This window comes from Peromyscus eremicus, chromosome 9, assembly GCF_949786415.1.
Source record: "Peromyscus eremicus chromosome 9, PerEre_H2_v1, whole genome shotgun sequence".
Taxonomy (NCBI): Eukaryota; Metazoa; Chordata; class Mammalia; order Rodentia; family Cricetidae; genus Peromyscus; species Peromyscus eremicus.
Window position 1 is genome coordinate 65,519,515 of NC_081425.1, and position 26,466 is coordinate 65,545,980.

The 26,466-nt window shown below is 41.1% G+C and overlaps 2 protein-coding genes across 4 annotated transcripts in view; one reads left to right on the plus strand and one right to left on the minus strand.

The window, feature by feature from the left end:
* The window catches only part of Pspc1 (paraspeckle component 1), a 93,168-nt gene extending 72,500 nt beyond the window's left edge, over nt 1-20,668 (plus strand). Inside the window, exons 9-11 of one of the 2 annotated variants that reach the window (XR_009381246.1) lie at nt 17,224-17,380; nt 18,945-19,015; nt 20,474-20,668. The gene's annotated coding sequence lies outside the window, so the exon portion shown is untranslated. The remainder of the gene's footprint in view (nt 1-17,223; nt 17,381-18,944; nt 19,016-20,473) is intronic. The other variant, XR_009381247.1, reaches the window with a different exon arrangement.
* Nucleotides 20,669-20,969: 301 nt separating this feature from the next.
* Mphosph8 (M-phase phosphoprotein 8) overlaps nt 20,970-26,466 on the minus strand; it is a 31,640-nt gene continuing 26,143 nt past the window's right edge. The window contains exons 11-14 of one of the 2 annotated variants that reach the window (XM_059273577.1): nt 26,218-26,372; nt 22,539-22,666; nt 21,540-21,623; nt 20,970-21,256 (exon numbers count right to left, since the gene is read on the minus strand). In XM_059273577.1, coding sequence (XP_059129560.1) covers nt 21,215-21,256; nt 21,540-21,623; nt 22,539-22,666; nt 26,218-26,372 — 409 coding nt within the window. In that variant the 3' untranslated portion in view covers nt 20,970-21,214. Of the gene's footprint in view, nt 21,624-22,538; nt 22,667-26,217; nt 26,373-26,466 lie in introns of both variants that reach the window. The other variant, XM_059273575.1, reaches the window with a different exon arrangement.

Consider the following 26,466-nt stretch of genomic DNA (forward strand, 5'->3'; position numbering starts at 1 on the left):
AGGAATACAAGAGGAAAATAAGTTATTTTATTTATTTCTGCGACCAGCATCTATGTGTTTGAAGTTAATTCAAAATTATGTGTATAAAAATTTTAAATTGATTTGTAATGAGAGCCCATAGTAGATTGACAGTAGTTTGTTTCAGAAATGAAGGCTGACCAGATATGGTGGTCCAGCTGTCTGGAGGCAGAGTTCAAGGTCAGCCTGGGCTACAAGGTGAGACCCTGCTTCAAAACAAACAAACAGTGAAGACTTTGTATGAGCATTGTAATATCAGATTGACCTACGTTAATTTGTACTAAGACAACCCATGTAGGAAACGTGTTTTCATTTGGAATCCAGATACCTTTGCATAGAATTTTTAGTGTTTCAAAAATTGCCTTAGGAAGTTTAAATTGTTGAAGCATTTTGTGATTTTTTTTCCTAACTAAAGAATTTGACTCTGTGATGATTCTTTGATCTGCAATGAAGAAAGTTGTCCTTTCCTTGTATAACCTTTTTTTTTAAAAAAAAGATTTTTAAAAAAAATTATATATGTGAATGTTTGGCTTGCATTTGTATCTGTGCACCATGTATGTGCTTACGCCAGTGGTGGTCAGAGGAGGCATTGGATTCCTTGAAACTGGAGTTAGTTGGTAGTAAACTACCCTGTAGGTGCTGGGACCTGAACCTAGGTCCTCTGAAGAAGCAGCCAGTGTTCTTAAGCACTGAGCTGTCTCTCCAGCCCCATGTTTCTAGCTTTTTAACATTATGACAAAGGCATGCTTCCCCTGTCTTTTTCTGTCTAAGAGGCAATTTCTTGCTCTTGGAATCCCAGGACTAAGATATAGGTCTCTCCTACACAAAGATGGCTAATTAATGAACCTGTTTCCAAATGAGCTATTTCATATAGACTCATGAGAAGAAAACCCTTTTCTAAATCTAGTAAGTTATACAGTTACTAAATTCCTTGACATATTAAACAGTGAATTACCTGTTGATAATTTTCTTTATTCAAGAAATGATTGGATCTTGTCACACTAAAATGAGTTGAATCTCTCTAAAATTTAGACATAACAATTCTGTAAAACAGGGAGGGGATACTTGGGGGCCAACCTAGGCACTTGATGTGTAGGCAAGTCCCTTCCAAGCTGGATCATTGGTCCTAATGACAACATTAAAAAGCTAACAGCCTGAACTGTGTTTGCCATCCTGAAGATGACTGAAATCTCCTGATTCCAAAGATGCTTTTCCTCCGTACCCCATGTGTACTTACAGCAACCCCAAACTACTTACTGTTAAGCACTTGAAGCTTTAGATTACATCTGTTATGTTTCTGGTATTTAGCTTTATTTATAGTAATTAGCTGGGAAATTAACATTGTTGCTTAACTCTGTGTTATCACACGTCAAGATTTATTTGGAACCATTGCAGTTTTCTAAAAATGAGGAAAATTAAAAAATTCTGGAAAACAACATGTATTGATATTCATAATTTCTTCCTTGAAATAAAATGTATTTATTTACTAATTTTGCAGCAGGATATAGTGGTGAAGTAAACTTAAGTCTCAGGGTTTCTTACCCCCTTTGAGACTGCTTAGTGGGTGCAGTATTCCATAGGTTGTTAGAAACGATGGTTCTCCTAATGTGAGTTGCTTTGGGATATTGGACTAATGGAGTAGAAAGATAAACTTCCAGTTTTCTGCTTATGTTTTTAATAAGTTGGTATATTATTAAGTATATGTTAAGTACTTTATCTGAAATTCTTAGTTCAGAACTGACCTCCCAGGGCTGGTCTGTTGCGCCTTGCTGCCTAGGTGTTCTGGTTTCATCTGTGGGGATGTATGGGCCAGTGCTTTCCCAGGGACCCCCATGGGCTTATGTGTTGTAGTTGAGAAGAGCAAATGCCATGGAAAGAGCTTACCATGTAGGTGCAAGGGGAGAAGCAATGGCAGCCAGATAAGAGAATGGAAAGTTCTTGGAAAGAAAGAAGTCACTGCTGGGAGAGTGAATTGTGAAGAGGTAACAGGATGACGTGGAGCTTGGTTGAGCTGCACTGGCCAGCGGTGCCATGTGTGGCTATTGAGTGAGTATCTGGACCTAGTGTGTCTGTGAGACTGAGTTTTTAAATCTGTTTGTGCACCTTCACTTTCCATATTCAAGTTCTTTTTTTTTTTTTTTAAAGAAAATTGAGTATTTAAATTAGATAAAGGCTAATATCAATAAAAATGCAGAATAGCTTATATTAGCTATTTGTTGGGGTGATAATTGGATATATTGGGCTCAGTCAAACTATTTGGGTAGTCTTATCTCTTGCTTTTGGAAACTTGAAATAATCATGTACTGGACAGGATTCGTATAACACAGTGACTTTGCCAAATTTTATCTCATGATCAGTGTTCCTAGAATTCCACTCTGTAAGACTATAATTATGGCTAATACAGGGTTGAACTTTCCATGCTGGGGTGTAACAGGAATTATTGAGGATTTGTTGAGCATGAGCAAGTCTCTTGTGCTCCCTGCCCTACAACAAGAAAAGCAGTTTAAATAGCTACCATTTTGCGTTTGAATTTGTGTAAGATCTGTTTCTTTAAGCAAAAGAGTGGGTGTTTGCTATAGAGCAGGGAAGGGGTTGGAGCACACAGTTCTCTAGAAGTAAGTTACGCTATATTCTTTTTACTGTTACTACTTGTATTTATTACCTGCTTGATAATATCAGTAAAAGATGTGTATATTCAGTTCCTGAGAAGGATTTGTCATACAAAATTTCTCTTAAACATATGTATAAACTTTGTTTTTGTTCCATCTCAATACCAGGCCAGCCAGGTGTGGAGAGGCAGGTTGATCACAAAATTCAGTCATCCTCTGCTACACAGTGGCTGAAATGAGTTAATCCAGACCCTATTGCAAGAAAACTAGCATCAACAGAAATGGCGGAAATATAGCTCAATGGTAGTGGATTTGCCTAGCAGTTGAGGCTCACGATTCAGTGCCCAGCATCACAAGAAAAAACACAGTAACCCTAACACAGTAGGAATCTCATCCATTACATAGTGATTTACCTTTGTTTCCTATAAAGTCCTTACTGAGTGTTTGATGAATGAATGACACCAGTTTAAGCACAAGTGTGGTATTTTACAATGAATGTACCCGAATCTGCAAACTCAGGTCCCTGTTGTTAGGTTTATAGTTTAGTGGTATGTGGAGAGTGGTACTCCGTTAGTGATGAAGGGTACAGAAAGTGCTTGAGGGTAAAGGTGCTTGCATGCAAGCCTGCTGTTCCTAGAGCACACGTGGTGGAAGGAGAAAACAGCCTCCAGAAAGTTCCTCTTCTCTCCTAGCACAGGTGCCTGTACATGCATAGTACTAATAAAAAGAAAGCACTTTGAAAACCCGGAAGCAAATACTTACTTCTTTTGAGAAATTTGGGAAGAATGCACTAGGATGATAACATTTAAACAGGTCACGTAGGTGTCTTTAGGTAGCTGAAGTTTAGACTGGCTGGGTTTATAGTAACGCTCTAGGAAGGAGGGACCTCGGATGTGCACTCATGCGCACATGTGCACACATACTCTCTCTCTTAATGTGTGTTAGGGCATTTAATGACAGTAGGAAGTATTTGAGTTCCTGATGTAAATGATTCAGAGTGAATTTAGCTGGGTAGACTGTTGCCAGGAAAGAGCTGAAGATGCATGGTATTCCACAAGTTTCTAATGGGAAAGGTAAGTTCAGGAACAATGGAAAGAGAGCCCTAAAAGAAGACCTTTTGCTCCTTTACTGCAAGCAAGTGCTTAGCAATGGTTTACTGGGCTTTAAAAAACTGTAAAAAGGCTTTCTGTGTAATAGTATCCTCAGGGGCTGATGAGATGACTCAACAGATAAAAGCATGGGTTTGCGTCTCGGGTACCCCGCAAGATGGCTTACAACCGTCTGTAAATCCATTCCCAGGAGATGCAGCACTCTATTCTGGCCTCCATGAACAGCTGCGTGCACGTTGCAAACATACATGCAGGCAAAATATACACATACGTTAAAAATAAATGTAAAAATATTTTCAGAGTACTGTCATTAGTTACTGAGGCCATGAGGCCATGACCATTTCTCTCCCTTTTGTAATTGTCTCCACAGTCTTGTGTCCTAGGAAAGGAGTAACATCTGAGTAGCTTCCCATCTATAATGAGACAGTTGTATTTGAACTACAGGACTTTTAGTTGTTCTCAGTCTTCTCAATTCCATGTACCCCCCCCCCCACCATGTTCACTGAACTGTCTTCCAGAGGGCTTTGTGGGTTGCCCAGTGGTGTTTCTATACTCTGTAAGTGTATATGTATCTAGTTCTCGTGCTTGCATTTATCTATTGGTACTCAAGGTATTTTCATACAGTGTGTGGCATTCGGTGCAGTTTGCCCTTTCTCTACAAATTCCAAATTCATGGATTCAGTCAACAATCGGTTGAAAATACTCAAAATTATTCTGGGTATGTACAGGGCTTTTCATGTAACTCCCTAAGCAATACATTATAGCTCATGTCTATGTAGCATTTTTTTTAGATTCTAAGTTGTGATTTAAAAATCTATAGCATGTGGCATAGGTTTTATGCATATTCCCACTCTTCTATTAGGGACCTGTTTTGGTGTCTGAGAGTGTTCATAGGATTCTAAGCGATGCTATATTTCTAAAACTGATGAGGGGAATTTCAGGAGAAAAAAGTTATCTAAATTTAAAAATGAATTTCCCAAGACAGGTGCACACCTGTAATTCCTCCGTCTCAGAAAGTCGGGTTAAGGATCTCATAAAGACCAGCCTGCGCTAAGCTACCCAGTGAAGAGTGGATATTTCAGTACCAATAAAAGCATGTTAATGGAATCTGAGATAGTGTATTCATTCAATAAATATTTGTTGAACATTTGCGTCTCAGCCTGTGCCTATAACAATGAAGTACAATGAGTCCTTCTTTTTGAGTTTAAGGTCTACTAGATGGAAAGAGAAATATGGGAATAAAGCCCATAAAAAGATTCTTAACTACACCATTATACCAGAGTGTCAGACCAAGAAGAGCCAGACAAGAATGTGTTACTCAGTTTTCAATAGAACATCATATAAGAATAAGCACATGGGAGACAGGGAAAAGCTGAATGGATGAGCATCAAGAGATCTTTATCTGAGGCTGGAAAATGAATGAGCAGGTCGGCAGTCTGGGAGAAAACGAGATTTTTAACAATTGAAATACAACTTAAAACTAAAATTACAGTGTATGTTCTGTATGTCAGCTCTACAAAATGCAATGGTGTGTGGTGGATTCCCAAGCATGAAGACTGGAGGATCTAGAAGTTTGGGCTTACCAACAGTATCTGCAGAAAAAGTGGCCTTTCTCTTTATTAAGAGTAAACTAAGCCAACCAGGTTATACAAGCTTACATGTTTGTTTCCTTTTCTTTTGTCTGCATTGAAGAGAAGATTCAAACCAAAAGTGGAACTTGTCAGATCTAAAGAGTTAATCTAGCCGTTGATTCAAATTCACGCCACGTATATGATCATTCTTTACATGGCTATACACACTGATGATCTAATTATGTGAATTCTAATTGCAAGGACAGAGTTGTAGTCAGGACATAGTCCTCGAGCAGGTTTGGATGAGTAAGTTGGGATTTTATAAACACCATCTGAGAAGCTAACTGCTGAGAGGTTTAGTTTAGTGCGGGAGCACTTGACCTGTGTACCTAAGGTCCCCAAGGAAGGGGGGAAATAAAAACCTTACAAATCTCAGTGTAAAAATATGTAATTCATAGTTTGGTGTTACTTGCAAAACAGCAAAACGTCTAGATTGGTCTTTTGTGTTGATTATTAAAATACTTCCGAGAAGCCGGGTAGTGGTATCTCTTGCCTTTAATCCCAGCACTCTGTGAGGCAGGCAGGTCTTTGTGAGTCTGAGGCTAGCCTGTTCTAAAAGACAGCCAAGGCTACACAGAGAAACCTTGCTGTTTTTGGGGGAAAATGCTTTGGAGAATTCAAGTCACCAGGTTTCTTTGGTGTTTCACATGTTTGCTCCCTTAACAGCATGACCTCTGGGCTAGGCCTTCCACTGTGGTGTTGAGGATTAAGCCCCAGGCTTGTGTGTCAAGTACACGACCTGCTGAGCTGGGCATGCATTCCGCCTGGGTTAATTAATACCTGGTACTGTTCACTAAGTGATTGTACAGACTTCAAAAGTTACTAACTAAAGATGAGCTTTTATAACGATTTTAAGTGTTTCTAAGGAGATGTTCTTTTATGATATGTACTGATATTTTTCCTTATGGAGTGTACATCACTTGTTTGGTCTTCATTTGTAAAATATACCAAGTTCTCTCATTGTAGTGCCTGCTATGCATTCCAGAGTAAGCTGACATTAGCATGCACATGCTGCAGAGCCTGCAGCAGGTCCCTCTCTTTCTCCTTCAGGTGGTGGATGTGCCTTATGGTATTTGGAAGGGATATATTGTGTTCATCAGCAAGTTCCACTGGTCATATCTTTTTAGTGCTTTTCCACAGAAATAAGTGGGCTCAAGTTAGCTGAAACTGACTTGTTTCTATATAGCCAATACATATGTGAGATGTAAAATACATTTAATAAAATAATGGTTAAATATTCTAGTCCTTGTATACCAGAGTGAACAGGGTACGGGTTTTTAAAGACAATTTGTTAGGTCTGTGGAGTATTTATAAACTTCATGGATTCATGTATAATAACTCAATGTCTGTACTATTTCCCTAATATTCTGTGTTCTTTCTATTACCCTGTCTCTGGTTCTTACTGTAGCCTGGTTTCTTCTCTACAGGCTGGCCTTTTCTGCTCTGGTCTGAGCTGATTGTATCTAGAACAGCTGGAGTTCCAGGAATGCCCCTCTGGGACAGAAGTACTTGTGGCTGCATTGCTAATTTAATTAGGTCACTTGACTGTTGGGATGGTTAATTGGTTGTTTTTTGGTTTTAGTTTTTTGGGTTTTTTTTTGTTTGTTTTTTGTTTTTTGTTTTTCTTGTCCTTCAATAGTTCTTCATTTTCTTTTGGCCACCGCAGTCACAAACACAAATCAACTGGGTACTCTATGCATAGGAATAATACAATGTATGTATAGGAATAATACAATGAGCCTGGGTTCCTTCAAAATAATTTTAGTAGATTGTTAAAAGTAATTTAGATTTAAGCATGGTGGCATTTGCTTTGTCCCAGTTTTCAGGAATACAAGGCACATGGTCATGAATTGGAGGTTAGACCTTTTTTTAAAGTCTGAAATTCAAAAGGTTCCAAATCTGAAACTTTGGGGCATTGGCATGATGCCACAAGTAGACAAGCCCACCTGACTGTGTGAGGGCTAACAGTCAAAATGGGGACATTGAATACTGAGCATCACTCACTCTGTATGGAAAGCCTACATGAATCACTTTTCCTAGATATGTCATGTGCTGGCTCTGGCAGCAAACTCCACCAGGTCAATTCTAGCCTGATCTGCACAGCGAGTTTCAGGCTAGCCAGGGCTACATAGTGAGATCCTAAAACAAAAACAAAAAAACAAAACCCACTTACTGTATGCAAAACATCCCTGAATTCCTTCCCACTGAAAATTGTAAAATCCAAAACATTCTGCTTCCAGGCATTGTGCCGAGAGGTATGTGTAGTTTGTAGTAAAGGTTAATTTAATAGAAATATTTCATGCCACTCAGATAAAGTAATAAAGGGAACATAGTATTTGGTCAGTAAATGACTCAAAATTGTGCAGAGCTTAAGGATGAATTATTCTAAGATGGTACTGTTATATTTGTGAAGAATATAGATTGTTTCTGCATAGGTAAGAAGACCAGCTGGGTGCAGTGGTGTGCACCTTTAATGCCAGCCTACAGATGGCTGAGGCAGAAGAATCATGAGTTCCTGTGCTGCTGCTACATGGCAAGAACCTGCCTCACGAAAGAAGCCACTAGAAGCAGTCTTAGATTAAGAATGTCTGGTTGTGTAGTGGGCGTGGGAGCAAGTGTTTGTTCTTCTGAAGACCAAGGCAGCCGGCATGAAATAGATGGTAGGCGTCTGTCTTCCAGGAACTCCAGATCTCTGAAAGATGATAGCACACTGTTGACACAATGAAGAAAGGATCAGCAAAGGATCCAGGAAGCACTAGAACTAGATAGCTAACAACTTGAGACTTACTTTTCATACACATGAAGAAGGAAAAACTCAAGGATTCAGAGAGTTGAGTACACAATAGGAGTTGGAGTCCTGTTGTACAGGGGTTTGGGTGGGTACAAATGCCTGTGTCGTTTTCCAGTAAGTTACGTCTGTTTTGGGTGGTATATATGACGAGATAGCTTCTCATAGGATATGTTGGTATCTGGGAAGTGGGTAGGAAACTGTAGGAACCCATAATAATACTGAGAATCTAGATAGATCTAGTTCTTCTGTTAGGAGCTATTAGGGGATTCTCGGCAAGGTATTCATGCTGATTAAGTCTTGCACAGTGATTGGTGCCTCTAGTCCCAACTACTTGGGAGGGTACAACAAGAGTTCAAAGCCAGCCTAGTTAAAATAGTGACACCCTGTTTCCAAAAACAAAAAGGATGAGGGCCTGGCTTGGTACTAAGCCTGAAGACCCAAGTCTGATTTCTATGACCCCCATGGTGGAAGGAGAGAACCAGCTTCCCCTGATTGTCCTCTGGTTTTCACACTTGTGTATGGTACACATCAACCCACACTGACTTAAGAAATATTAAAGACGGGCTAGAGAGATGGTTTAGAGGTTAAGAACACTGGCTGCTCTTCCAGAGGTCCTGAGTTCAATTCCCAGCAAGTTCAATTCCCAGCAAGCCCATGGTGACTCACAAGCATCTATAATGAGATCTGGTGCCCTCTTCTGGCATTCAGGCATATGTGCAGGCAGAACACTGTATGCATAATAAATTTTTTTTTTTTAAAAAAGGTAGAGTGAATCCCATACTGATTTTCTGAGAAACCGCCATACTGATTTCCACAGTGGTTGCACAAGTTTGCACTCCCACCAACAGTGGAGGAGTGTTCCCTTTGCTTTGCATCCTCTCCAACATAGACTGTCATTAGTGTTTTTGATCTTAGCCGTTCTGACAGGTGTAAGGAGGTATCTCAGAGTCGTTTTGATTTGCATTTCTTTGATGATTAAGGATGTTGAGCATTTCTTTTCTGAGAAACCGCCATACTGATTTCCACAGTGGTTGCACAAGTTTGCACTCCCACCAACAGTGGAGGAGTGTTCCCTTTGCTCTGCATCCTCTCCAACATAGACTGTCATTAGTGTTTTTGATCTTAGCCGTTCTGACAGGTGTAAGGAGGTATCTCAGAGTCGTTTTGATTTGCATTTCTTTGATGATTAAGGATGTTGAGCATTTCTTTAAATGTCTTTCAGCCATTTGTGATTCTTCTTTTGAGAATTCTCTGTTTAGCTCTTTAGCGCATTTTTAAATTGGATTGTTCAATATTTTGATGTCTAGTTTCTAGAGTTCTTTATATGCTTTGGAGATCAGTCCTCTGTCAGATGTGGGGTTGGTAAAGGTTCTAGATATAAAGATTCTAGATATAAAGCAAAGAACAGTCAGACTGCAACCCACAGAACCAGGGAGGTTATATGGCAGGGGGGACCCTAGGATGACTGTGGCTTAGAATAAGTTTTGGCTTTACTAAACAAACAAACAACAACAACAACAAAAGAACTTAACTGTGTACAAAACTGGTCCCATCTGACTGTCACAACAGCCTTTTATAAAGCAAACCATGCAGTCTCCATCTGGCAGATGAAGTTTAGAAAGGCTTATTTTTTCTCTAAATTCTCTTCTGCTTTTCACTATATAAATAATTACATATGAATTATTACATGTATAATCTATGCTGATTATACCAGAATTGGAACCCTTCATTTTTCCTCTTTCTGGGCAGAACTGCTTTCCGAGGTATATAATTTTTGTAAGCTATTATCTTTTTATCTCTAGATAAATATCATCTCAATACCTTTTAGTAAAAGGACTTTAATCAATAAACATTTGTTGAAGTACTGATAAATACAAAAACCAAAAACAAGGGCTTTGTTTTTCAGATAACTAGCTATTTGGGGAGATTTCCATTTGAAGCACCTTACACTGCAGGCAGAGAAGAGGTAAGCCTCAGGCCTTAGGGGCTGAGAGTAGAGAAGTTGGCGCTGCCTGCCGGAGTGTTGCAGGTCACAGCAATGGTAGGGTACATGGGAGCATGCACAGAAATTGGAGCCTGAGCAACACAGAAGACCTGTGGAGTCATATTACTGAATTACAGTTAGGACTTAGGTGAATTGGCTGTTGGGGGTCTATGTGAAAGAAAGGGCAGGGTTGGTGTTTGGCTTTTTAAATCAGTCATAATTAGGAGGATCAGTGTCAGGACAGAAGGCTCTTGTGACATTTAAAAGTGTGTTCCACATAAAAACTCTTGATGCTTAGGGAAAAGGTCTTCACTGATTGTTATCAGTAAAAGAAGTAGCAATTGGGCTGGAGAGATGGCTCAGTGGAGAATAGACTTGCTGCTCTTGCAAAGGACCCAGTTCAGTTCCAGCAACCCTTTTTTGTCCCCTGTGAGAACTGTACACCCATACCCATACACATGTACATAAACAGTAAGATAATGAAAAAGTGAGACACACTGGACTCTAGTGGCGCACACCTTTAATCCCCACACTCAGGAGGCGGAGGCAGGTGGATCTCTTGAGTTTGAGGCCAGGCTGGTCTACAACAGGGCTACACAAAGAAACATTGTCTTGGAAAACCAAAAAGGAGGGAAAAAAAAGGGTGGGACACAAGTCACTTCCCCGTAAAACATTTGTAGTTTAACAGTGCTGACATGTTCCATGTACATGCATATAAAAACGTGGACTTGTGTTCCAGGCTGCATCTCATATTGGGATGCATAGAAGACCTGCCCTCAGAAGACTGCAGCTGCTCCTGTTTCACAAATGTGCTCCAGAATAGGGTGTTTAGAGTACATGATTCATTTGTGATGACTAGTTGCCAGCGTGAGGAAATAGAAAACCAGAGGCAGACTAACTTTGTTCATAAAAATTAGGTATAGAATGCCACATAACAGCTAATTCCTATACTGTCTGTGGGCCTCCCAACCTCTCTACTTAAGGCTAGCATTACTGGTTTTCTGTGTATTCTGTAAGTTTCTGTGTGGGCATAGGACACTAGATATATTTCAGTACACACACGAACACACGTTGTGTGCAGTATTCTCTGGTATTTTAGGCTATTCTTTTCACCCTCATGATAGGCTGCTTTATATAGTCACAAGGTCTGTGGAGCAGTTACTATATTGTGTGTGCCTCCATTCTACCACATGTGGGCATGTGCTATGGGAGTGTGTTTATAGAATAAGCCATGGAGCTGTTTAGTTATTGGTTCCTAAAGCTCTTTTGATGCTGTCCATTCTAACTGGGTGGGGATTTGTTATTCCCTATAATCCCAACCAATATAGCACCTAAGACCAGTAGAGATACTGGTAAGATATTTTAGGAATAGAAATTGTAAGCTTGTGGAGGCATTTCCAAAGCTTTTGGTCATCTCATCACAGAAGCCTCTTTAGATGTTTCTTTTTAAAATTGCTTCCATGTAATCAAGTTGACAACCCAAATCACTGCTTATGAGCTGTGTCTTATATGTGCTTCAAATAAGACTTTTCACCCCCACCTCAACCCTGCTAAGTAAATCCATACTTCAGGAAATATTGAAGGAAATATTTGTGATGATTTTGCCTGAGAAACAGGAAAACACTGGGGGAGGGCAGTTTGTATTTTAGAGAGCTTGTTACTTTTGGAGAAGAAACTAGAAGAAAGTCAGAATGAAAAGCAGGCAGACGTTAGAGAGCAGGAGGGTGGGAGGTAGTGACAGTGGTCTCTGAACGATCATGACAAGGCTGGGTAGAAGGAAAATGGGAACAAAATTAAGTTGAAAATAAGGCAGGTGTGGCGGCTTATGCCTGGAATCCTAGCACTTGGTGCCTTTAATCATAGCATTGGAAGGCAGGCGGAGGCAGGTGGATCTCTGAGTTCCTGGCCAGCCTGGTCTACAGAGTGGTGCCTGTCTTAAAAAACAGAATGCGCGGGCTGGAGAGATGGCTCAGCGGTTAGAGCACTGCCTGTTCTTCCAGAGGTCCTGAGTTCAATTCCCAGCAACCACATGGTGGCTCACTACCATCCATAATGAAATCTGGCGCCCTCTTCTGGCCTGCAGGTGTATATGCAGACAGAACACTGTATACATAATAAATAAAAATAAATCTTTAAAAAAAAAAAAAACAGAGTGCACAAAACTACACAGAGAAACCCTGTCTCGAAAAACCAAAAAAAAAAAAAAAAAAAAAAAGGAAATAAAGTGATGTCTTCTGGACACAGGATGATTGTGAGCTTGAGGCCAAACTGGACTGCAAAGTGAGTCTGTCCCCAAAATTTGGCACAGAAAAGCAGGCCTGGATGATATTGAGTCCTGGACCTGCTCCAGCCCTGAACAAAGAAGTGGGTTAGGGGTCTTGCATAGTTACAAGAAAGGAAACAAGTGAGAAATGGGATGGTTGTTAACCCTGAGTTCCTTGAATTTTTTTCTTTCAGTCCCTTCATCTAAGAAGAGGAAGGAAACATTTGGGGGTAGTTGAAGCCTCAGGCTTATTTCCTCAGAGCTCTTCTCTGCTCTGAGCAGCCCGATGCCTGTTGGTTTGGGCTTCAAGGTCCAGTTCTCTCTCCCAGCCTGTCTCTGTCCAGCATTGGGTTGTGAACCTTTCCCATCACTTGTAGCTCCCTCTCTATTGGGTTAAGTGATTCTTTTTTTTTTTTTTTTTTTTTTTTTTGGTTTTTCGAGACAGGGTTTCTCTGTGTAGCTTTGCGCCTTTTCCTGGAACTCACTTGGTAGCCCAGGCTGGCCTCGAACTCACAGAGATCCGCCTGGCTCTGCCTCCCGAGTGCTGGGATTAAAGGCGTGCGCCACCACCGCCCGGCTGGGTTAAGTGATTCTTAACTACTGTACAATTCTTGGCCCTCTGCTAAGGTGACTTCTCAGGGGCATAAGGACCCTCATTGGTGCTGAGTGCACTTTCGTTGAATTAGTGAATAGGCAATTTATTCCAGGTAATACTGGGGTCATTAGCAGCATCAAAATGGGATTTCTTTGTACCATGTATTTTGGGCTGGTTATGATTGCAATGGGAAGCCGGGGCACAGTGAAGCCCAAGGTTGACACGAGTTAAGGGAGGTGCTGTTTGCACAGAGCTTGCACTGCGGAAGGCAGTGAGGGCAGATGCATCCATGACGTGGAGGCAGACAAACCTGAGATGTAAAGTTCATTTTAGAGTTTTATTATGATTGGTTTTTGTGTATTCTGTTTATATATGGTTTGTGTGGTCTAAATGTTCTCAAAATTCGCTAGTAACAAATAGGATGGCTGCCCTTGAGATTTCCTCCCTAGCCCAGGCTGGCTTTTTATTTGTGCTATGTCTCAGCCTCCCAGGTTGCTGGTTACAGGCCTGTCCTGTGCCAGCAGGCCCAGCTGCTGCTCTCTAGGTCTCTGTTGTACCCCTCCCCAGTTGTCCATTGAGAGTGGCAAAGATTGTGGAGTTGGGTAAATAAGTCTGGAGTTCATACATTCAAATTTCATCCTACAAAATCACGGCTGGGCTTACAGGCAAGGCCACCACAGCTATTTAATCATATTAAAAAATCTTCACTCAGAGTGGGACATTGTGCACTCCAGGATGGACATGCTGGATAGTCTTCCTGCTGGCGAGCATCCTGCCTCACCACAGTCTGTGGTAACGCCTCTTTCATCACTACAGTTAAATGAATCGTTCGCATAATGTTTGGATTCCTGAAGTGCTACACTTGGACAGTATTTAATGTGTGTAACTATATAACAATGCCTGCAAAATGTTTTTCCTCATAGCTTGATTTTCATGTTATTTGCAAGGGTGGGATTGTAGGTAAATGGTGAGAAAAACTTTACTCTTGATATTTTCCATTGCCTTTAACATTTTAATGAAAAAATTTAAAGATTTATTTTTATTTTATGTGTATGAGTTTTACCCGATATATGTATGTGCATCACACAGGTGCTTGGTGCCAAGGAGGCCAGAACAAGGTCCCCCGGAACTAGAGCTACCATGTGGGAGCTGGGAACTGAACCTAGGTCCTCTGCAAGAGCAACACATGCTCTGAACCACTGAGCTGTCTCCAGCCCCTCCAGTGCCTTTTATTTGCATGGTCGATACATGAAATATTGCCTGACCTTGGAGATGGCAATAATCTACTTCAAAATTGAACTTTAAAGGAAAATAGTGCAACTCTTTATCTAAGTTCATCCTCCTTCTCAAACTAAATGAGTTTTCTGGTCCAGGGATGCTGATGCCCACTATTAATTCCAACCCTGAGAGGCATGATCAGGAGGAGCTTAAGTTCCAGGCCAGCCTGCCTTACATAGTGGGACGCTGTTTTAAAAAGCAAAATAAATAAAAAGTGCACTCACTGTGGTCCAGCCAAACCCTGATTACACTCCAATGGTTTTCTATGACTGTATTTTTACTTTGACGTGCTTAAGAAACTACATAGGTGGTGCTGGGTTTGCTTTTGAAATGCCTCCTAGAGCTGGGCATTGTGGTGCCTCCCTGTAAGCCCAGCTGTTTCAGGTGTTGAGACAGCAGGGGCACAGGTTCAGTCCTGCCTGTGCTGCTGAACTGGTTCAGGGATTTGGGCAACTTAGACCTCATCTCAAAAAAAAAAAAAAAAAAAAAAAAAAAAAGAAAAGAAAAAGCAGGATGTGATGCTCACTGGTAGACTTGAGGTCCTTGGAGCAAGCCCCTGTACCTGGTGTATGACACTCTCTTGGGAGGCTGGGACAGGGCAGTTACCTTACATTCATCACTGGCCTGGCTTACATACTAAGTTCTAGAGTAGACAGAACCATGTCTCAAAAGCACAAAGAAAAAAGGGGCAAGTTCTGAGGGGTTTTGCAGAGCATCACTCTTGCTGGCGTTTCCTATTTCCCTTAGAACTGCCTTGCACATGAGGCAGCTGCATGTTTTTAATGTTTGTGCCATAATTTGCTTTATTTATTTCAAGTCTGATGACCTCAACCTGGGATATTTATTTTTGCTTTGAAGCTGTTACTTACCCAGTTGAGGTGGTGCACACCTATAATTCCAGCACTTGGGAGTTGAAGGCAGGAAGATCAGGAGTTCAGGGTCATCCTCAGCTACATAGTGTAAAGCCAGCCTGGAATACATAAGATCTGTCTTCGAAAACAAAGTTAAAAAGCATATTTGATGAAATCATCATTTTGTAAATTATTAGGTTTTATGTATTTGTAAACCTAACATTTGATTGAGTTATCAATCAAATGTTACCTGTAACCTTTAATGGAAAAAAATGAGGTGCCGAGAGATGGCTTAGTGGTTAAGAGCACTGGCTGCTCTTCCTAACAGTCCAAGATCAATTCCCAGTACCTAGATAGTAGCTCATTACCTTTTGTGACTCCAGTCACAGGCACACATGTGGTGCACAGACATGTGTGCAGACAAAACACCCATAGACATAAAAGTTTAACTGCAAATGTTAAAGGAAAAGATAAATGTTTCCTACAAAATATCCTATCATACTCTTATTGCCTTAGTAGCCTGTATGGTGTCTGTCAAAATGGAAGGTGCCATAATTGGTTGTGAGCCCTGGTCTCTATAGGATCTCTTGTCATATTTGCTAATGGAGCCTTAGAAAACCTACAGACCTCCAAACATTTCTTGGGAAAGAATCCCTGCTGTTGAGTAGGGAGCATTCTGGTGGAAAGTCATCCTTACTGGCTAAGAAACTATAGAATAGACATCAGGAAATGTCATCTTTTTTGAGGTTACTTTATAGCAGGAATTCTTCAATACCTTTAAATACCCTTAGTTTTACTGTTCACATGCAATTTGAATAACAGCCTCCATAGTATTGGGATGTGTGTATTATCTGTTTTATACAAGCCTTTTTTAGTTATTTTCTTGTACATTGAGTGTAGTATGTAATGTATATTATATTCAGAGGCCCAGAGAATGATGCATTGGAAGAGAGTGGCTCTTTTCCTAGAACTAAGGTGTCTTTAATACTCTTGCAATCATAGGAGTATGCATGGTACTATGTATCTGAGAATATGAAAATGCCCTTCTTGAACTTTTGGTGTACTTAGAGATGCCGCCTTCCCACACTTTGCAAATACAATTATTTGATTTCATTTATGGCACACTTAAAAAATGATAGAAACCATGGTTTCATCAAGGTACATAGTAGCAGTTCTGTGAGTCTCCAGTGAGCACTTGCAGAACTTTGTAAGCCTTTTTTGTGTGAATATTCATTCCATCCAGATTTGAGTTTGGGGCAGTATTTCTTATGTCAGATTTTAGACCTCAACAGCGTTTCAGAACAGTACTAGTATAGGCAGTTCCAGCATTTGTGGTTATATACTCCTAACTTAAAACTCCTCCTTATCTGTACACACACACAGACACACAATAAAATAAAAATTAAATCTTGGGGGCGGGAGAAGGGCAAAATTCCTAAGATTTCTAGTCAAATATGACTCCCCCCCCCCCCCCCAGATTGTTACCTGTTTGCCATAGTGTAGTCCTGGCTGTCCTGGAACTCGCTTTGTAGGCCTGGCTGGCTTCGAACAAACAGAGCCCGCCTCTGCCTTTTGAGTGCTGGGATTAAAGGCGTGTGCTACCACTGCCCAGCTTTTCTTTTTTCTCTTTTTAAAATGGACAATCAAGATGACTGTGGGTAAAGGCGCTTGCTGCTAAGTCTGACCCCTGAGTTTGACCTCTGCACTGACATGTTGGAAGGAGAGAATGTCCCCCCAGCGGTTATCTCCTGACCTATGTAGTATAGCATATCCCCATACACAAAATTATAAATGGACATAAAAATGTTCAGTTGTTAGCAGATTTGAATCTGTTTTAGAATTTAGGGTATATAGAGTTTATTGCCATGGTAGGAAATTAATCTGAATCTTAATTCAGCCAGTGTTGTTTAAGGAAATGAGGATTTGGGATCAGAGAAATTATCCTCTAAGTAAAAATAATTTTCAAAATAAAAGTAGGCCATGCAACACAAAGTGGTATCTTATTGAAGTCTTGATTACTGTTGGGAACTTTCAAGAGAATCAGTTACAATGTCTGTTTTTTAAAGGGCTAAACTCTTATTTTTCTCTTCTTAGGTTGTTAAGACAACATGAAATTACTGAAAGTCCAGCCACATACAGAAGAGTTTAAAAGCCAGGAATGCTGGGCTCACACTGCTGCCTTAGGTCAGTTGGTGGCTCATCCCTTTGGAAAGGCCCTTCCTTGTGGATTGTACTTACAGCATTGGCGTAGGTAATAACAGTCCCTGTGTTGGTGTGGTCTGGGTTGAGACAGTCTTACTATGTAACCCACTGTGTAGCCTAAACTGGACTTCTACTTTTTTCTTCCATTTTTATGTGTATGAGTGTGTTTTGCTTGCATCTTGTATGTGTGTGCACTACATGTGTGCCCGGTGCCTACAAATGCTTGAAGAGGGCATTGGCTTCCCTGGAACTGGAGTTGCAGGCAGTTGTGAAACTTCATGTGGGTGCTAGGGATCAAACTGGGCGTTCTGGAAGAGCAGCCAGTCTCTTTCCAGAGCAGTCTTTTTTTTTTTTTTGTTTTTTTTTTTAAAGACAGGGTTTTTCTGTGTAGTTTTGGAGGCTGTCCTGGATCTCACTCTGTAGACCAGGCTGGCCTTGAACTCACAGAGATCCACTGCCTCCCAAGTGCTAGCATTAAAGGTGTGTGCCACCACCACTTGGCCAGCCACTCAGATTCTTTTCAATTGTGTCTGTTGGTCCTGTGGCTTTGAACCCAGAGCCTTGCCCATGCAAATGGCCTACCACTGATGTACACCTGGGCAGAGTTCCAGTGTTTCCCTTTCTTTTTTTTTTTTTTTTTTTTGGTTGAGACGGTATCTCACTATGTAGCCCTAGCTGGCCTGGGGACTCGGAGACCAGTTTAACCTGGAGTTCATCTACACTTCCCAGCCCCACCTCACCCTGATGCTGGGATTAAAGGTATGTGCCACACCACCAGGCCCCAATGTTTTGTTGTTGGAAGACAGTTTACAGAGTTTGAGCTGAAACCTTATAATGCTGCCTGTGTCTGTGAGGCAACTGAGGCAATGCTTGTGTTGTTCTGTCTTTGAGAAGGATGTTTTCTGCTCCTTATTGCTCCCTTCCACTCTATGAGTATCACATATATAGTTTTCAGGTATATTGGAGTAAGGGAAATGACACACCAATAGGTTCTTACTTACAAAGGGGAAGTGTGTGTGTGTGTGTGTGTGTGTGTGTGTGTGTGTATGTTCCAGGACCTCCAGGGCTACATATAGGAAGACCCTATTTCAAAGAAAGAAAAAGTGTCTTTTCCTTCCAGTCTCAAAATCTGTACATACATGGGTTTTCTTCTTTGGGTTGCTGCCTACAATGAAGCTTAGCACAGAAAGTGCTCGCTGTGGCCCCAAGCTCCCGATAGGCTGCCTCATCTCACTCATGCATCAAGCTGGGTAATCCATTGGGTGGCTCTCCTTGGAGACCGTGGTAAAGCACCTCCACATTTTGAAGATTTGAAATGGTTGCCTGGAAAGCTTTCTTTATCCATCATCTACAAAATCATCTCTATCCTTGATCTGGGGGGGGTGGTCAACAGAAAATCTGAGTCCAGACTTCGGTTTAATCAGAGCAAATAGGGCCAGAACCTTCTCATTGCCAGACAGAGAGCCACATTTCAAGTCCTCTCTGCTAAATATCCCCAAAGCATTGTGTGTGCATGGGTAGCTGGATATCTCGAATGGAAATGTCTAGTGAGGTCTAGGGGAGAGGTCTTCTTGTATGAGCTGATTCAGACATAGGATTTCTTTTTTTGGCAGGAATCTATAGAGACATTCCTTGGAATGGAATTGTCTGAAGACACGCACCTGTTTGCAAGATCACTGCTCAGGTACACCTACAAGCTTGGTCATGCTGCTCCAGCTGCTGGCTCTCAGAGCTCCTCTCAGAATCTGGGGATTTACAACTTTTACCTTATGTTCCTTTGGAAAGTAGGATATTAAAAATGCTGTGTAATGTAAAATATATATGTACATATGCTAGGGATACTGGCTCCATTCTCTCATCAATTTTCTGTTTTGTTATGCCAACAATGTAAGATTTTTATAGAAATACTTAATATTTTCTGGTGTTCCTGTCCTGTTCTGGCTATTTCAGGTGTGGTGCTGCTGACCAGCAGTGAGGGTGTTGCTTGAGACCCGAGAAGCACATCCACAGGATCAAAGGCTGTGCCACCACCACCCGGCCTATGTGGCCTTCATTTATTTCTTATTTATTTATTTTATTTTTTTTGTTTTTCGAGACAGGGTTTCTCTGTGTAGCTTTGCGCCTTTCCTGGAACTCAATTGGTAGCCCAGGCTGGCCTCGAACTCAGAGATCCACCTGGCTCTGCCTCCCGAGTGCTGGGATTAAAGGCGTGCGCCACCACTGCCCGGCTCTATGTGGCCTTCAAAGAGGAAGAAAATACAGATTTTTTTTTTAAAGATTGTAAGTGGACTTGTCATTAATTAAAGTACCTGCTTTATAGTAGATAAATGTAAATCAAGCTGAATTACTAAAATATCAAATGTACTTTTAAATATGACAAAAGCGACATGAAAATGCCATTTCACTGGTTATGGTTAGTGTATGCTTACACTTGGGAAAACCTGTTTTGTTGGTTTTTCAAGACAAGAATTCTCTATGTAACATCCCTAGTTGTCCTGGAAGTCACTTTGTAGACCAGGCTGTCCTAGAATTCACAGAGATCTGCCTGCCTCTGCCGCCCAGCTTGATTTTTTTTTTTTTTTAAAAAAACAGGGCTTGTTGGTGTACTTGGAGATAGAGGAAGATTCTTTTAGTTTGAAGACAGTCTGATCTGCATAGTGAGTTCTAAGAGAGCCAAGAAAGGAAGAAAATAGTATGTTGTGTACCTAGCCACAGGATTAGAGAACACTGAATAGGTAAAAATGTATTGACTGTTGATAGCTTGGTGATTCTAGTTCAACAAATTATTTTCTTTAGGGCTGAAACCTCTTAAAAAGCGCAGACAGCCGGGCGGTGGTGGCGCATGCCTTTAATCCCAGCACTCGGGAGGCAGAGCCAGGTGGATCTCTGTGAGTTCGAGGCCAGCCTGGGCTACCAAGTGAGTTCCAGGAAAGGCGCAAAGCTACACAGAGAAACCCTGTCTCAAAAAAAAAAAAAAAAGCGCAGACAGACACACTGTGACCCAGGCATGGTAGAACATGCCTATAGTCCTGAAGCAGGTCTGAGCCAACAGATATTATGTAGGAAGAGCTTCTCTAAAAAACAGAACACAATGCCTGTGTATAACATTCCTATTTACTGATGAAAGATTTGTCTCTTACAGGTCACAGCATGCTTTGAGAAAAACGCCGAATGTCCCAGACAGCAGCAGACCAGAAACCTTTATTTTGCAATTTATCCTTAAAGCAATCATGTGCTACAGGACCCATTTCTACAATTAATTAGTTTCTAACTCATTATGTAGCCAAAGATGTCCTTGAGCTAATCCTCCTGCCTCCTCTTATGCACTTTACCAGTAAACTTAGCCATGGGCTAGGTTTTTTCAGATACTTTAATCCATGTATAAATTCGTGCTAGGAAGTGGTGGGACTGTAACTGACTCAACGTTTCAAGAGCATCAAACTCAACTTAGTAAATGGTTTACACCCGAATTGTTTAGAAAAGCTCATGTTGTAGGCATGGGAGGCCCTGAACCTACAGCACTCATGCCACAGCCTCCTAGATTCTAGGCTTACAACCAGGAGCTACCATGGCCCAGCTTGAATCTGTTTTTGTTTTGTTTTCTTCTTCAAAGACAACTCACAAAGACTAGTAGAAAATTTCAAGTTCAAAAGTTTTTAATTAAATAGTTCTCATATGTACTGTTCCACATTGTGGAAATAAAACTATGCAGAACATTGAACATTTTGAACAATGGCACAAACACATGTAGAGTATGTATGGTGAAGCCCCTGTTGAACCTTACCAGGCAACAGGTTTAAATTGCAAGTTTACAGGGAAAACTACATCTGAACATTTCAGGTACACCAGAATTCCAAACTGCTACACGGTTGCAGTCCTGTGGTCAATGCAGCTGCACTCTGTATGCACCTATTAGCAACTTAACCTAAAGAAGAAAAATGAATGTTAGTGCACACCTACAACACTGCTATTTTTAATAAAAACAGTCCCACAAGTTGCTGTATTACACAATAACCATTAAGAATGGTTTAAAAGTCCAGCTTCCTTTCATATGGAGTCAGGATTTGGACTGCTCAGCAGGGATGCCCTCAGACTACCTTCAGCCAGGTATGCGGTGCACACCTGCCTCAGTGTCAACATTCAGACCCATCAGTACCCTGTGCACTGACTACTTGAGCAGTAATCCTAAATATGAAACAGATTTTCACCTTGGCAAAGGGTGCTTCCGTCAACCTTATAAACAATTTATTGGGGCCGGCCACAGGGCTGAATGAGTAAACAAAGTGACTATCCTGGAGGGAAAAGAGAAAACAAAGTCAGATAGACTCACATCTGTGACATCTACAAACCCTAGAACCTTTTACAGTAGAAACCAGAGAACTGAGGGTTTTTTCTTTCTCTAAATTTTGGGATAGGCTCTCCCTGTGTAGCCCAGGCTAGCCTCATACTGGATGGCTCTACAGAGTGAGATCCAGGACAGGCACCAAAACTACACAGAGAAACCCTATCTGGGGGGTGGGGGAGATCACATCTCAGCACATGGGAAGATTAATACAAGTTCAAGGCCTACGAGGGCTGCATGCTAAGACCCCATCTCAAACAATAAAAGCATACATAGCACAATCACAGAAGAAATATGACTGTACTCAATTAACCATGCTTAATATAGCCTTAGGAAGGAATTCCAAAGTGGCAAAATGTACAATTTTCTTTTAAGTTAGGAGTGATGGTGCACACATATGACTGACTGCAGAACTCTGATACTCAGCAATCACGTAAGAGTATCAGGAGTTGAAGGTTTGATGATGGCTTTATTTCAACCAAATCAAACCAAAGCATACCAAAAAGCATTCCTTTATATCAAAAAAGGATACACTAATTAACAAGGATAAACACAACCACTTCCTATTCTCAGGGCTAAGAAATTATTGTCACAATGTTGGTTCTAAGATATTGGTAGTATTAAAGTAAATAAATAGGTAAACATTAAATATTTTAAAACAAAATTTGGATTATTTTCTTTTATAATAAATGGAAATTTCCCAAGTCTAATACGGGAATGAACATTTTTTTGTATTTGTGTGTGGGATGTGTATATGTATGTGCACACCCATACAAAGGCTCCTACAGACATTTTAAAGACCTTAAACTTAAGTCATCTGGCTTCTGATCAGAATTTTCAATAACAAACTACAGAAAAATCTTACCAGAAAAACAGGAAGTTGAAATTTATCATTTAAAACTACAGCTTGTACACTGCATGGTCCACAGAGCCGAGCAATGACTTCTTTACCCAAGAAGTTTGCATGGAAAATAAAGAGCAGGACACCAGAGCCTGAAGAAGGGAGAGCAGGAGATTAATGCTATCACAGTGTGGGGGGTAGGGTCATCTCTACTGACAGGAGACAGTCCCTGGTAGCTCCTCCTGCCACTTGTACTGAGAAGACTCCCACTCACAACAACACTTGCACTTTATCCTACAGTTTTCACACCACAGAACTCGTGTAACCCCCAGGGAAGAGAATTCATGTATGACTTTTCTGTCTATACTGAAGGTAGCATTTTGTGTGTATGTGAGTGTTTTGCCTGCATGTATGTATGCGTACCTGCGGCCTGCAGAGACCAGAAAGGGGGTTAAGAACTCCTGAAAATGGAGTTACAGTTGTCTGTCATGTGGGTGCTGGAAGCTGAACCCAGGTCCTCTGCAAGAGTAGCAACCACTTTTAACTGCTGAGCTCTCTCTCCAGCCTCAGTTACTCTGTTTTTAAAACAAAATTTACATGATTTGACATCAATGCGTGGTAGTCAGAGGACTACTTATGGGAGCTGGTTCTCTCCTTCCATCGTGTGGGCTCCCAGAATCAATCCCAGGCCTCAGGCTTGGTGGTGGTAAGCATCTCTATGTGTAACATGCACACACTTCAAGTCTTATCCCCAGAACTACAAACAAACAAACAAAAAACAAAAAAAAACTTGGGAGCCAGCAAGATGGTTTAGGAGATAGACATTCATGTGACCATTTGTAATATCTAACCAGTCCAGTTGTTACGAGGTATATAAAATTCTACATTGCCTACGTATCATTAAAGAGTTTTTTTTGTTTTGGTGGTGCGTGGAATTGAACTAAGGAACTTGTGGAAGCTAAGACAAGTGTTCTACCACTGAGGTATATCCTACCTCCTTTGAATATGCTTAGAAAGCATGGAGTGACACAGAATGGCCAGGCTGAGACTTTGAGCCTGCTGCTGGGGTTTGTCTGAAATGCCATTCTATGCCTATACATTTCAGGATGACAGAATAAAAAGATTTTAGAAGAATTTCTTCTTCATGCAAGTAAGGAAAAGCAAAACAAAATGTGGTTGGTCCAGTTATATCTAATAATTCATGGTAAAATCAAGCCAAATGCTCCCTCCCTGCAATGCATACAGCCTATAATACTGAAAACAATCATGAGTCAGTCATAATATTATGTGCTCTAAGGCCAGTACTTAAGAGACTGAGGAACGAGTTGGGAGTTAAACTGTTGGGAGTTTAAGACAAGCCTAAGTCTAAAAATATAAAACTAAACCAAATTCATTAGTCAGCAAGGCAGCAATTGGCTATAAGGTTGTATTTCCTTAAAAAAATTTTTTTTTGAGACACAGGATTTCAAGTAGCCCAGGATAGTTTCAAATTCACTACTATCCAAAAGATAACCTTGAAATTCTGATTCTCTTGACCCCACCTCCTGAGTATGGATATACCACTAGACACAGTTTATGTGATGCTGGGGACCAAGCTCAGGTTTTTTGCATATTAAGCAAACACTCTGCACTGGAATTGGTCCTCTTGCCTAAGCCTCACAAGTGCTAAGGTTGAATGAGATGGCTCAGTGAGTAAAGGCACCTGCTGAGTAAAGGCACCTGCTGCCAAGCCTGACCATGTAAGTTGGACTCCCAGAGAACCCACACCGTAGGAGGAGAGAACTGATTCCCCAAAATTGTTTTCACTTGCACATACACCCTGGCACTAGCACACCCACACAAATGTAATGAAAAAACAAAAAATGTTTAACATGGTGTGTGTGTGTGACAGAACAATGGCTCTCCAGTTAAAGGGCACTTACTGACCAACCCTGACCATGAGGTCCACCCTGGGCTCCACATGGTGAAGGAGAAAACCGACTCCTGCAAAGTTATCCTCTGACCTCTACCTATGTACCATGGCATGAATGCACACGTGGGCACACAAATGTGTAATCTGAAAGTGTTCTAAGTGCTAGGATGATAGGTATGGATAACTACACCTGGATTAGGAATACACATTAACAAATTTTTGTCTTTATATTGGCATCATTTATTGTATGTACAAATAAATATTTTAGTTCCTAGAAATCTCCAAATGCATTATCAGTAACAGTAATCTAGATAAATACCACATTATGATGTAGGTTACAGCAATGCTTTTAAAAAAAATTAAAAAACAAAACTTTTTATTCTATGTGCATACACAGTGTTTGGAGGCCAGAGGACAACTTTTGGGAGCTAGTTCTCTCTTTCTACCACGTGGGTTTTAGGGATCAAACTCAGGTCATCAGGCTTGGTGGCAGAAGCCTCACCTACTGAATTACCTCACCAGTCCTAAGTAGACATCTTTAAATTGAGGAAAAAGATGTTTAACACAATAGCCAGGGCCCTATTTCCCACTTAAAGGGAGAGAGAATGTTATCTGCCCTCCTTGAATGTGCCATGGTACAAATGGGAAGACAAGAGGACAGTCCTCAGGAGAAGGTCTCTTCTACCACGTGGGTTCTGGTGAATGTGGTGAATGAACTCAGGTCAGCCCTTCTGCTCTTATTTATTCTTTCACAACCTCATCTAGTCATCTAACATACCCCATCATATTCCATCATTCTTCCACAACTTCATCTGGTCATCTAACATACCCCATCATATTCCATCATTACACTCTCATTCCCTCCCCCACACCCACCAAACCACTTCTTCCCATAGGTCCCTCTCCTAGTTTTGCTTTTGTTTGTTTGGTTTTTTGAGACAGGGTTTCTTTATGTAAAACCCCTGGCTGTCCTGGAACTTGTGCTGTAGATCAGGCTGGTCTCGAACTCACAGAGATCCACCTGCCTCTGCATGCTGGGATTAAAGGTATGAGCCACTATTGCCGGACTACTTTTGTTTTTGATGGCCCACTACATTTAATTAAGGTTGCTGCATGAGCACAGCTAAGCTACTCACTAGGCAAGGGCAGCTTCCTAAGCAGCTCCACTACTGAGGAGTATGACGACACCACCCCCCCCCCACCCCCCCACCCCCCCCCACCCCCCCGGGCATCAGAACTGTTTATAGCTCTGTCATTCATTCTAATGGGAGGGGGACAGCCTCAGAAGGCCGAGACAGGAGTATTGGAACAATACTATTAAAAAACAAACAAGCACAACCCAAGCCAGGCATGGTAGAGCATATCTTTAATCCCAGCACACGGGGAAACTGAGCCAAGTGGATCTCAAGTTCAAGGCTAGCTTGACTACATAGCAAGTTCCAGGCCAGCCGAAGTACATAGTGAGACCCTGTCTCAAAAACAACAAAAACAAAAACTGAAAGAAGAAACCAAACAAGGGGGAACCCAGTAAATACAATAAAATTTAGGAGGAAAAAGGTAAAACTTAGTAAACAACTATAATTATCAAGAACCAACTCCTCACATTTTCAAGGACTCACAGTGGTAGGTAAAGTGGGATGGGGAGGCCTCCTGCCAGAGCAGCTCTGCCAGCTATCACACAGTGGTTTCTGCTAAAGAGTTCCTTCAAAGTAAAGGTTTTACTTAGGGATAAACTCATCTTTACAGACGAGAGCTTCACACACTCACGTTTGAAGGAGAGCATATACTTACCTTCTGGTATGTTCTGAGGGGGCTTGTAATTGAAATCTGTTGAGAAGTCTGGTCCCTCGCAGAGCCGATGACAGGCTATTGGGAAAACAGGTTCCAAAAGAGCAAGGCGAGATTCAAAATAATCCCTTATTGTTTCTTCTGCAACTCTTGAAAGTCTAGTGAGAGAAGACAGAAGACTGCTAATATAATAGTTGGGTATGGTGAATCATACCTCAGAACTCAGTATGCTGATATACACCGAGTTTGAGG